Raw genomic sequence first — 12,994 nt, 5'->3', positions numbered from 1 at the left:
TGATTTGACGCATTAACCTATGGGCTGTCCCTGCGAGTAGGGGGGGGGGTGGGTAGGTAAACAAGATGGCGACAACCTGAGAAGCAAGAGTAACACGAAGAGTCAGGGGAAAAAATATATCACTGAGATTTTGTCAGACTAAAGTTAAATAATTTATTAATTGGGGACGGACTCACAACAGAGGACAAACCTTGCAGCGAAAAGGAGGTTCATTTGGATCTAGGTGAGACCCAGTACCGGGAGTTAGTTAGCTTGTTAACCAGCTAGCTCGCTATTTACATTGGCATCCAACGCAACTCCGGTTAGCTTGCGTTAGCTGAATTTATCTGGTGCGTTTCTTCTGAGTGTAGAAGATGTTGAAGATGGTGTCTCTGTTGTCGGCTAAGCGTAATGCCTTGTCTTTAGAGAACAATGTGTGTCCCCATTATTGCCTCCGCTTCCACCGGTAAAAGAGGTGAAGTTGGCTAACGCTAAATACAAACGTCAGGCAAAGTTGGCTAGCTAGTACTGGAGGTGCACAGCCACCGTTAGCTCCAGTTGGATGACGACGTTTCGGTTACCCCCTCACCTACCAGCTGTTCTCTGTCAGTTCACTGTCAAATTAAATTGCTATTTGTTGTTTTTAAGCATGTCTCTGAGATGAAACCTACTGTGCTTGCTGAATGTGTGCTTACCGACGGACCGCAAAGTGGCATTTCAGGCTAGTTCATTCAAGCAGACTTGCTGCACTAGCTTATCAGCTAGCCAACAGTTGACACTTAAAATATTTATTCCGGCTTAAGAACTTGTAAACTACAATCCTTACATATATATGAGGTTGTTATGTTTGCATATAGAAAGAATAACCTGGTGACTTTTTTGTTTTTTGACCACGGGATTTCAAGGTGGTTAGGTGTTGATGTGTTGTCGATTGTTTACCAAAGATGGCTAACTTATGCTTATGTTTTTATTAATGTTTAAATTACTCATATTTTCAGGCACCGGGCAGTAAAAACCGCGGTGACATGGAGGACACCTGAGGACAGTTCAACACATTGGACATTGGAGTCGATCTCCAGGAGCCCCACTGATAGCAGAGATTGGACTGATACTGCTGCATGCTCTGGCTGTAGATCTGTGCTTGGATCCAATCCAGCTATAAACACTTATGTACCCTGAGAAAACTCTGATATCCAGCATGGACCCTTGACAGAAATGCCGTGCTGCTGGCCTTGAATCAAGACTGGTTGCCTCTGCTTAAGACTGTATGGTATTAATTCTGAGGTGATTGGTGAAAGAGAAGAAAAACGTTGTAGTATCGCTTTTTTTTCCAGTTTTCTGTTCAACCGCACTTGTTGTAGATGTAGTTAAAATGCACAGTATAAAGCACTAACTCGGTACTGGACTCCAAGGGTTTTTTGCCCCTTTTTGCCCCTCTTGAGTGAAAAAGTTTACAAATTGGGCCTGATCACCCACCTCCTCCCCTTAACTCTCAGGCCTGATTACTCCCTCTCCAATGTTCAGTATTTTGTAACTCATCCTGCAGAATTAAAATACTCACCTCCGTGCTGAAAGGTTACCAGTGGGTTACTTCACAGCAGCAAACAGTTTCCTTCACTGGAAGTACAAGCTGTCAATCATGAGTGCCAGCGAGTTGCCTCACCTGTCTGACTATCTAAATGAAAATGAACTGATGGAGATGGATACTTTTATTCACCGCATTGACTCTACAGAGGTGATCTACCAGCCTCGGAGGAAGAGGGCAAAGCTGATAGGAAAGTACTTGATGGGGGATCTACTCGGGGAAGGATCTTATGGCAAGGTGAAAGAAATGCTGGACTCAGAGACTCTTTGTCGTAGGGCTGTCAAGATACTGAAGAAGAAGAAGCTTAGGAGGATTCCCAATGGAGAAGCCAATGTGAAAAAGTGAGTGTTTCCCAATTTGTGTTTTATCTTGTTTCACACATGCCTCTTGAAAGGTCTTTTTAGTTGGTTGTACTAGGTAAAACTAGGTGGCATGCCTGCAGTGTATGATCAAAATATAATTAATTTTAGTCACTACACAGAAAATTAATTTAGCCTGCCAACAGTAAAATCAGTTTCTTATGAGTTTTAATGTGTGCCATAGCCTTTAAAAAAATGCAGCTCCCTTTCCGAAACGTGTACAACTCCTAATTTGTATTTTTAAAATGAAAAACCTGATACTGTACTTGAAACCTACCGATCATAACTGATAAGGGAAAAAGGCAGACACAAAGCCTTAGTTTCAATCCAAACACCAGAATACTGTAATATGTTTGAGACATTTAATTTCAATACACAGTTATTTTTCTCACTTAACAAAGCCAAACCTGTCCAGCAATTGACATAGCAAAGATAATTTTACATAGTCAGCATCACTCTTGAATCCTGAGAGTGAGGTTGTGCTTGTGCAGCCATTAAAATGTAAGAGTCGTTGATCATTGCGGTGGGTAATCCATCTGTCATTTATATGAACAAAGTCAATAATAGTAGAATTATATCGGTAATATCAATAGCATTTGTGTCGCTGCACTAATGGTACCTCCCAGTCAAAGCTGGCTCGCACACACATATGCCAAACACCATCCGTAGATGCAAGGCCAACTTGCAGATCTGGCCTAAATGATGACTTTCTACACCTAGCCATAAAAAAGAGAAGAGTGATTTATTAGCGATGCACAAATGTGTGGATCTGTTTTTATCTAATAGGGGGAAAAAAAACTGCAGGAAATGGTTGTGTATTTTTGCTAAAATGTGAAGGAGACAGCGAAAGGCTGCATGAGGATGCTGCATTCAGCGATTTTTAGATGCACATCAATAGGTCATTGTCAGCTTTTTGCAGTAGTCACATAAACATGAAACCTGATTACTTTCATCAACGTACTCTGTTAATGCTTAGTTTTTTGTTCGCAATCCTCCCTGTGATGGGGGGAAAAAAAACGGTGTCTTCAGCTCAGATCTTCACTTATCCATTTGATAAAGCGGTTATTTAATTCCAGTGCATCTACACAACATGCACAGAGGAAAAAAAATATGTCATCAATAGGGGTGCAACGATATTCATATCGATATTGAACCGTTCGATACAGTGCTTTCGGTTCGGTACGCATATGTATCGAACAATACAACATTTGTAATTTATTTTATCAATTTTCCTTCTGACGATGCTGTCTGTGTTGAGCGCTCAGTGAATCTGTGTTCGACTACTCCGCCTAGGTTGCACTGTCGAGCGCAGATCCACTGAGCGCTCCACACAGACAGCATAGTCAGGAGGAAGAGCACAGGGCAAGCTAGCGAGACAGAAGTTAAGCTCTCAGCAACATGGACCTCCCCCACTCTCATTCAGATCTGGCGTTTGGAATTATTTTGGTTTTCATGTGACGTATGACCCTGAAGGTAAGCGAGTCATGGACTAAAGTAAAACAGTATGTTGGATGTGCCATGCAATGCTCAATTACATTGGTGTGAACTAGTGTGTTAGCGCAGTTAGCTCGTTAACGTGTTGGCCGTCTAGCCCCATGCACGGAGCGATCGGCGGTAGCTCGTTAACGGAGATTTGCCGTGTTGTGGCGTTAAGGTCATTTCAACGAGATTAACCTGAAAGCACTAGTGGGAACACAACGAATATGACTGCACATTTACGCCGACATCATCCTAGTGCAAAGACAAAAACAACAAGCATGCTACTAACTTTAGCCGAGTCATTTAGACAGCTGTTAGCACATGATTCTCCTTATGCTGCTGAGAATATAGCCCAGAAGAAGCGGATAGTATAGCTTTTATTTTGGAAAGAGACATTTCTCTGTAATAAACTCTCTTTTCCAAAGATGAGTGATTCCTCAATCAGATACAGGGCTCGCAATATCGCTAGCCCGACGTCCCGGAGCTAGCGATTTTTTTCAGTCGGGGTACCAAAATCTATCTCTTCCCTGCCCGTCGGGCTATTGTAGGAAAAATATATGTCAATGCTTTTGCATTCTTTCAGAAATGTAGCTGGGTAATTATGTCATTGGCATCGGTGAGCCACTGTCAATATGTGACATATTGAAGTCGCGTTTGAATTTGCGCTTGTTTTTTTGCTTTCACTTTGCAATCGTGCGAACTGTGTATAGAGAGCGACAGTACTGATTGGTGAGTGATGATAATTTGTGCACCAATTCCTCTGACATCGTCTTATTAATCGTTAGCTTACTATGAAAACATGACAAGTGAAATCTCCTGCAGCAAGCTTAAACATGTGAGAGGTTGATCGTGCAGAGAATCGCTGAGCTTATGTGAGTGCGTGTGTAAAAGCAGCAGGAGAAGTTATGACAAATCAGACTATAAGGCAAAAAGAAAGTGCAGCTTTATGGTTTCATGGACAAAAGAATTTCTGTGGCTGCAATATGACGAGCTAAATAACCAGGGCTGCACATAAGTGGTCCGCAGGTGCGCATTCGCTGTCAAAATAAAAAACACGCACAAGGGTTAGGATTAAATTTAAAAACTGTACTTTTGAGTTAAAATATATATTTATAATTTTAATAAATGACAAATTAAAAAGGCATGAACAATTTTTTTGTATCGAAAAAATATCGAACCATGACACCAAAGTATCGAACCGAACCGTGAATTTTGTGTATCGTTGCACCCCTAGTCATCAAATATTACTTATACAAACCAGTAACGTGTTTTGTTTTTGTTTGTGAGTAGTAGATGGATTTCTAGTAACTGTGTAATTGTTTTCTGTTCTTGGGGCTCTGTTTCCTTTGTCTCACTGCCTCTGTGATTTAGCTGTCATGTCTGTGTGTTCTTTTTTTCTTTTCTTTCTTTTTTTGCATCCCACATTTCTTGATGAGCATCGGTAGTTTTAATCACAGCAGTATTATTAAATATCACTCCAGCCTTTCGCCTTGGGCCTGTGCTAATTATAGAGTAAGCCTTAGAAAACTGTCAGCGCAAGTTCACCCAGACAGAAAGAAGCTGCAAGATAATGTGGGGGGTTTTTGTTTGTTTGTTTGGGGGGTTTTTTAGGCCACAGTCACAACAGCAGCAGAGCAATGAAAAAGCCCGTAAGCTCAGTTAGAATCATTTTGTTGGTATTGCAATGGCGTGTTTTATCTAACTTAAACAAATTTTGTCCTAGAAAACTGTGCTTTATAATCTAAAGCTGCATTTTAGTTTGCTGGGAATAAAAGAGCCTTGCAGCAGCTGTAGTCTCAGCTGTTAGTATCTTCACTGGCTCTGTTCACCCATAGTGCTGCCTTTGCACTACGATGCAGTTTGAGAATGCAGTCGGCTCAATTCACCATTTATCACTGTTCACCTCAATGTTGTTAATACTTATTTATTTCTGCTCGATTTTTATTTATTATTTTGCACTGTTGAGTCTTCGATGATATGAGTGGGAATATTTAACAACACCACTAAGACAAAGTCTGTTTTAATGTCAGCAGAGAACCAGAAAACAATAAATTAGCATTCCCTACCCCATTACTGGCTCTGGGGTGTAGTGTTGGTAATTAGCACTTGTGACTTGTAATCAAAGTACAACAAATTAAATACACCTACAAATGCAAAGTCCAGTTACTGGTGTTGATTTTCTGGAGGAAGAAAATCATTATAAAAAAGTATTTTGTGCAAATCTTCAGTGTTACGTAAAAGTCCCGATAAGGAAAATGTTACAAGAGCGTTTTTAGAGTTTCAGTATCTCACTAGGGTAAGTCCTTGTGTAAAGGTCACTAAGTCAATGATGGCTGGGGGAAAAAACAAAACAAAACACACAAGCTGACCAGAAGTGATGGTAGAGGTTAAAATGAAAATGCAAAATTTGAAATCCTTAGAAAACCAACTGTTGGCAAAATAAATGTAACTTGTGAGACATTTATTTTCTATTAAGACACTGACTCATTTTCCTTTTTTAAGTTTTATTTTTGAGTGGTCACGTCCAGGCCTGAGTCCAGTCCCAAGTCTGTAGCCTGTCTCCCCTGATAAACTTTGAAAAGTTTGTTCAAAGCAGAATGGTGAAAACCGGTTTGTCCACATGTGCAAATCTTATAAAAATAGATACACAGTCAGTACTTTGTAACATCTTCTCAGGCTAGTATTACAACTTAAAGGGTTTTGGGTTTTTTTTGTTTGTTTTTTTGAGTGTTTAGAATGCTGTTAGAGAGAATTTTGCAAAATTTTCCTGCAAAAGGCTTCCAGTTATGTGAAATTTATGAGCTTTCTTGCATGCAGAGTTCGTTTAATATCCATGCTTGTTTTGTTTTGGGGGGTTTGTTTTTGTTTTGTTTTGTTTTGTTTTTTATATCGGGCATCTGTGAGCACCATGTCCAAACCTTAATCTTGCAGTTCCTGTTGTAATCCACGGTGTATTTTAAGGTCTCCCCTATTCATCTTCAGCTGCCTTATACATGGTGTGTTGTTTCCTTCTAGAAGTTTGGCGGTATTTCATAGAATTCATTGTTTTGTTTTTTTATTGCCAGAAAAATCTTCTCCATGGCCATCGTCTGCCACCAAACTAAGCAGTGGGTGAAGGGTTCGTGCCATAAAAATGTTCAGCGCTTTTCCTCCACATGTACCTTTTGCCCTTTGCACTACAAACGGTCTGGTTTAACTTCATCAGTTCACAGGACTTGTTTCCAAAATACATCAGGCTTGTTTATTTCATTTTCAAACTTCTGCTGAGTTTCATGTTGAGGTCACAGGAAATGTTTTTCTTTTTTTTTTTTTATTGACTCTTCCATGAAGGTCACATTTGTTCAAGTACTTCACTACTTTATCTAGGTTTTCTGAAGGTCTAACGCAGCTTTTGCTAGCCTAACTAGCAATCCTACAATAAGTTGTTTTTTAGCGTTTTCTTGGTCTTTCAGATCTTTCCTCTTTCTGAGGTGTTTGTTTTGTGACCATGCAGACTTGTCAGCTGGGAATTTTCATTACAATGCACAGACTAAATGGTAAATGGCCTGTATTTGTATAGCGCTTTACTAGTCCCTAAGGACCCCAAAGCGCTTTACACATCCAGTCATCCACACACACATTCACACACTGGTGATGGCAAGCTACAGTGTAGCCACAGCCACCCTGGGGCGCACTGACAGAGGCGAGGCTGCCGGACACTGGCGGCACCGGGCCCTCTGACCACCACCAGTAGGCAACAGGTGAAGTGTCTTGCCCAAGGACACAACGACCAAGACTGTCCAAGCCGGGGCTCGAACTGGCAACCTTCCGATTACAAGGCGGACTCCCAACTCTTGAGCCACGAGCACCCCAAGCAGTGGACTTAAAGGAAACTTAAAAAGAAGTATGAGCCACCAGCCGTCAGGTCTTCAGCTGTCTGTGTCCGGAATAGAGTATATTCTGGACCTAAATGTGAACAAGTAATACCCCTGGCATGCTAATTAAGCTCATAGACCCTGGTAAAAGTTATCCAAGAGCTAAGATCTGTTAAAATGCCTAAACTCTTGCACCACATTCTTTTTTAGATAAATAGTTAGATCCTTTATTAATTATTTGCAGGAAATTACACAGCAGCTTCTACACAAACCTAAGACTATACATCCAACAGCTAAACGATGTGAATTCCTTATAAAGGGTTTGTAGTTACGCAGTTTGGTTCACACAGAATTTTTTCTGTGTGTGAAATCAAACCACAAGGAAAAGCTACAGTTTACAAGCATCAACTGTTTGAGACCAGAGTAAACAAGCTATAGGTGTGAAAACACCCTTAATGACATGTGAGGGGACCATTGCAGGTCTGTAGTCATTGTGGTTGGTGAGATGACTTTTTGGAACGGGAACCAAGCAAGGCATTTTCCGCAGCCTTGAGAGCTTCAGATTGAACAGGTGTGTTAGAATATCACACAGCTTCACGAAGCAGGTCTTCATCAGCCTCAACTGCTTTCTTTGCATGCTGGTGTATCTTTTCCTGAGTTACAATGTAGCTCATCTAAAGCCAGTTCTCACTTTCTTATTTTAGATTTCTTTGGTTATATTTATAGGCTGCAATAGTACATGGTTCTGTCACTTTGTTAATGGGGCCATAGCAGTGTCTCTTGATGTGTGAAATTGTTTTCCCTTTGCTTTTTTCCCCCTTGTACTTTTTCTTCTTGTACACCCCTCCCACTTGGTGTTTGCCTTACGTTTTCCAGCCTGAGGAAGCTGTATTCCCGAGCCTGTGAATGCCTGTCTGTGCTTGGGTGTCATAGTAGCCCCCAGCCTCTCTATTCAGCCACTGTTGAGCATTCCTGTGTGCCTAACACTTCCTGCTTTTAAAGTGTTGCTATAGGGACAAGCATGCTTATGCTTGCTTTGATTGAGCAATGCTACTTCTGTTCCTATGGTAACACGCCAAGAATGCCCTTCCCACATTTGGAATGACAGGCTCACACACACACACGGGTACGCACAGTGGAGATGCAGATTTTGATCAGCTGTTTATGTTGGTGCTGTGTGCCTGAGTCACTGCCATATCACTAAGCTCTGCGGATTGCAGGCCTCGAATGCACGAGGTCCATCGGTGCACATTTGAACTCAGACTGTGGATGGACTGCAGCAGTCAGTGTGCCTTAAGCAACAGCCCTGCCTCCATTTCATGATTCACTTTTTATGGAAATGAGCTCTGTTATTAATGCACTGTGATTTCCTACAGTTCACACATCTGTACATCATTTAGTAGCCAGTTTCAGACTCGATATTTTAATGTTGCTCTGTTCTACATGTGGGTGAGCTTTTTAGTCTTTCTGCCAGTGCAGTGATGCAGCAGTAACCGCTTGTGTGTCTGTGTGTGAAAGCGAGAGGCTGACTAGCCCCTGAATATCCATTTGTCAGTAGGGGGGGTTGTGTTTAAGACGAAGGATTGACGCAGCTCATACACTGCAGGGTGACGACGGCCAGAAAAGCTCTGAAGTGTGTATTTTGTGAGAGCACAGATGATGTCTCAGCTCTGAAGGGACTGAAGAGTGTTATTTATTTTAGGCAGCCCTCCTTTATGGCTTTGACTTGTTATTGTGTGATGTAGTATCAAGAGAAGCAGGCGGAGAGTCTTATTCAACAATCAAAAAAATGTTGTTGTTGGGGTTTTTTTTACCCTGTTTACCTCTACTGCATTATGTAACATAAATGGCAGTTAAACAAACTGGTCTTCACTATATATGAAAAAATATTACAGAGAAGTAAGCAGCATTTCATTCATAGTTATGCTAACTGCTTTGAATTATGACCAATACAAGTTGTCTTGTTATGAGTGCAAATAATATATCGTGATGCTCAGCGAAATGTGCAAAAATACAAAATGATACTTGATTTTAGATTCCTTCCTGTAATTGTAAAGCAAGCTCTCAATATTTCCTGTGGGAGCATCTGGATATTACCCCTGGAAAGTCTGTGGTTTGTGCTTTTTTTTTTTTTTTTTTTTTTTTCTCCCCCCTCTTACGATCCAGATTCATTAGCGTTCCCTTTCATGGCTCGCTGATTAATGTTCAGTCTCCAGGGGTTTTGCCATGCCGGTGATTTGAACATCTCCTCTTTGGGCAGCAAAGTAAACTGTCAGGTTATCTGTCTTTATAGTAAGAATGGAGTTGCTACTGCTGCACTGTTTTTGGTGGGTGCATATTTGTTAGGGTCTCATTAACAAACAATCGAACAGTATGACACATGTCAGAATTTAACAATCCATTGTTTAGCAGGCACTAATAGTTTAGAAATTATAGAAATTTTCATTATTTTTATTATTCATTTTATTCATAATCCCAGTTACATAGTCATAGCTACAAAGAAAAATGTGCCACTGTCCAAAAAAAGCCTAACTGTATCTGCTCTGCTGCTGGTGCTTTAGCCTATACTGAGCATTGTAAATGTCAGGGCTTTAGCCGCTCTGCTGGGCAAACTGTGATGACAGCAACTCTATATTTCACCAAGTGTCTTTTTCTGCATGGTGTTCTGTTAAAGTTAGTAGCAGCAAATGTCAGACAGCACTGTTACCCATGGCCATCAGAAGCCAGTTTCAGCTGATAACATGGTGTCCTTGCAACTCTGCTCATCCTCTTCTATTAGTCGGTCTTAAATGTGTTTTCTCTTAATTCAATGTTTTTCATTAAGAACTAAATCACATGATGAATTTAAATTTGACTGTCTGTATAGAGTAAATCATAAACCTGTTACGCATTATGTAGTGAAACAACTAGATTTTTCACCAGTTCTCACATTGTTTAGCAGGTTATTAGAAAGTAATGAAACTAATAATACAGTTGTGGCCATGCTGTACAGTCACTCACTGAAGCCAGTGTGCAGATGTACGGTACCCAGCCTTTAACCTACATTATGCAGCTAACATGGCCCAGTAGAAAATGATACTAATAGAAAATTTCTCTCATTAAGTAAGCAAGTGGATGCATTTTCATGTCTTTTCTCTGTATGTTCATTTATAGGGAGATTCAGCTGCTAAGAAGACTCCAACACAAGAATGTGATTCAGTTGGTGGACGTTCTTTACAATGAAGAGAAGCAGAAAATATATCTTTTACCTACTGAATAAGCATATGTTGATTTTTGACATTAATTATTATAGACGGTCTATTTTACAGTTGGTTATTTCTGTACCCAAGTTCTATTTATGTTCTGCACTTTTCCCGATTTTATAGTTGGTTCATAATTGTAAAAAATGTGTTTGTTTGGTTTGGTAAATTCTCTTGACTCCTGACTTACGTATATGGTGATGGAGTATTGCGTTTGTGGGATGCAAGAAATGCTGGATAGCGTCCCAGAGAAAAGGTTTCCAGTATTTCAAGCTCACGGGTAAGTCTTCCTCTTACTTCTCCTCTCTGCTTCCTCTATCCCTGAGTCTCTCTGCTATATTTAGTCTGAGCCTCTCTGCAGCCGCTGCTCCAAACCTAAGTTTAGATCGGAGACTTCAGGGCCTCTACCGTTAAAATTGCTGACCGTAGACTGTGTGAATGTCGGGTCACTGCTGGAAAGCCGCTGAAGCAAAATGTGATGCAGCTTTATCTAACCACAGAAATAATAAGTTTCTTCTACTGTGATTGACTTTGGCTGGTTTTAAATGTGTCCATAAATTCCCTCTGATTGATGCTTCTTGTAGGTACTTTTGCCAACTCTTAGATGGCCTTGAATATTTGCACAGCCAGGGAATAGTTCACAAAGACATTAAACCAGGGAATCTGCTGCTGACCACAGATGGCTCGCTTAAAATCTCCGACCTGGGAGTAGCAGAGGTAAGCATCGCCTGCCAGAGTTCCGTAAACTCTCTGAATTCTTACTCTTGATTAGAAGAAAAGGGCTGGCATTTCTTTGTATAGACTTTGTGTATGACTTTAATTCCTTGTGCTTGTGTTTGTTCCTTATGTTGGTGCTTTAAAGGTGTTAAGTTTATAATTATTTGCATTGAAATGTATACAGGAACAAAAAATAATCTATTTCTTTCTTGCTGTTTTTCCTCAGGCCCTTCACCCATTTGCAGAGGATGACACGTGTCGTACTAGTCAGGGCTCTCCAGCCTTTCAGCCTCCAGAAATTGCCAATGGACTGGACACCTTTTCAGGGTTTAAAGTGGACATTTGGTCTGCTGGAGTAACACTGTGAGCGGCACTCTGCGTACTTGTCATGCATTTATCCACATAAAGCTCTAAATTCTGTCCTTGACTCTTTCTGACTCTTGCTTCCTTTCAATCAGATATAACATTACAACAAGTCTGTATCCATTTGAGGGGGACAACATCTATAAGCTATTTGAGAACATTGGAAAAGGAGAGTACACTATTCCTGAGGAGTGTGGACCTCTCCTGTCGGACCTGCTGCGAGGTTGGTGTTGTTCGAAGCCAAAGTGTTTATATTTTCTGCATGAATTTTGGCATTTTGTTTTGCCAATTCAGTGGTCTGTCGCCTCCTTGCAAATGCTGAACAGCACCTGAGAGTGGTGTTTCATTCCCTGTGTGCACACAGATTTAAAGTGAAAAGTCAGCATTGAGTGTTTGTTGGACTGGAAATATTACCATATTCACAGCTATTGATAGGTGTTCTTAGTATTTTAGAGGTGTCAATATACAGTGCCTATCAAAAAGAATAATTGATTTCGAGGTGCTTTAATTCTGCAGCTTTTCACCGGTAACAATCGAAACATGTACTGTTAGAAAGATTTGGGTTTGTAAGTTTCACTTGTTCACCTGCAGGTAGCATAACAGCAACAGTGGCTGCAGTGACTCCAATATGCTTGCAAAAGTATGGGACGAATTTGACCATCATATGTATATGTGCCGAGTGCACGGGAAGCTTCTATGTACATGTACTTCAAAAAAAAAAATATATATATATAGATAGATAGATATAGATAATAATAATAATGGATTGGATTTATATAGCGCTTTTCAAGGCACTCAAAGCGCTTTACAATACCACTATTCATTCACTCTCACATTCACACACTGGTGGAGGCAGCTACAGTTGTAGCCAGAGATGCCCTGGGGCAGACTGACAGAAGCGAGGCTGCCATATCGCGCCATCGGCCCCTCTGGCCAACACCAGTAGGCGGTAGGGTAAAGTGTCTTGCCCAAGGACACAACGACCAGGACAGAGAGCCCAGGGATCGAATCGGCGACCTTCCGGTTACAGATGCGGTTAGAGATATAGATATAGATATATACCGGTAGATATAATTGGAGGGAAAAAAAAAAACCTTTTTGATGTACCTTGTTTACTGATTCCTATGAAGACCCTCTTATTCTCAATCTGTGGCTTTACGATGAAGTGGTTAACACATGAAAGATCCCTTATTTGAGCTCAAAAGGAGACGCAGACCAGTGTACTCTCTGTGCCAGACCCAAGCCCGGATAAATAGGATTGCTTTAGGAAGAGCATCCAGTGTAAAAACGGTGCCAAATCCAATGCATGGATCCAACCATTTTTGACCATTTGAGACATGTAGGAGGAGCTGCGAAGTAAAGATACAAAACAGGCTGTTACTTGTGACACATTAAGTTTGCTATAGATGTTTATTTAAA

At 40.8% G+C, this 12,994-nt stretch overlaps 1 protein-coding gene across 1 annotated transcript in view; it reads left to right on the top strand.

The window, feature by feature from the left end:
* Positions 1 to 24: 24 nt before the first annotated feature.
* stk11 (serine/threonine kinase 11) overlaps positions 25 to 12,994 on the top strand; it is a 21,305-nt gene continuing 8,335 nt past the window's right edge. Inside the window, exons 1-7 of the mRNA XM_082513359.1 lie at positions 25 to 223; positions 978 to 1,905; positions 10,410 to 10,493; positions 10,686 to 10,775; positions 11,080 to 11,212; positions 11,439 to 11,575; positions 11,671 to 11,798. Of these exons, the coding sequence (XP_082369485.1) occupies positions 1,619 to 1,905; positions 10,410 to 10,493; positions 10,686 to 10,775; positions 11,080 to 11,212; positions 11,439 to 11,575; positions 11,671 to 11,798 (859 nt within the window). The 5' untranslated portion in view covers positions 25 to 223; positions 978 to 1,618. The remainder of the gene's footprint in view (positions 224 to 977; positions 1,906 to 10,409; positions 10,494 to 10,685; positions 10,776 to 11,079; positions 11,213 to 11,438; positions 11,576 to 11,670; positions 11,799 to 12,994) is intronic.

The sequence above is a fragment of the Aulonocara stuartgranti genome (genome assembly GCF_965226115.1).
Source record: "Aulonocara stuartgranti genome assembly, chromosome: 18".
In the NCBI taxonomy this organism is placed as follows: Eukaryota; Metazoa; Chordata; class Actinopteri; order Cichliformes; family Cichlidae; genus Aulonocara; species Aulonocara stuartgranti.
Note: the sequence above shows the minus strand (reverse complement) of the source record. Positions and strands in the feature narration are given on the sequence as shown.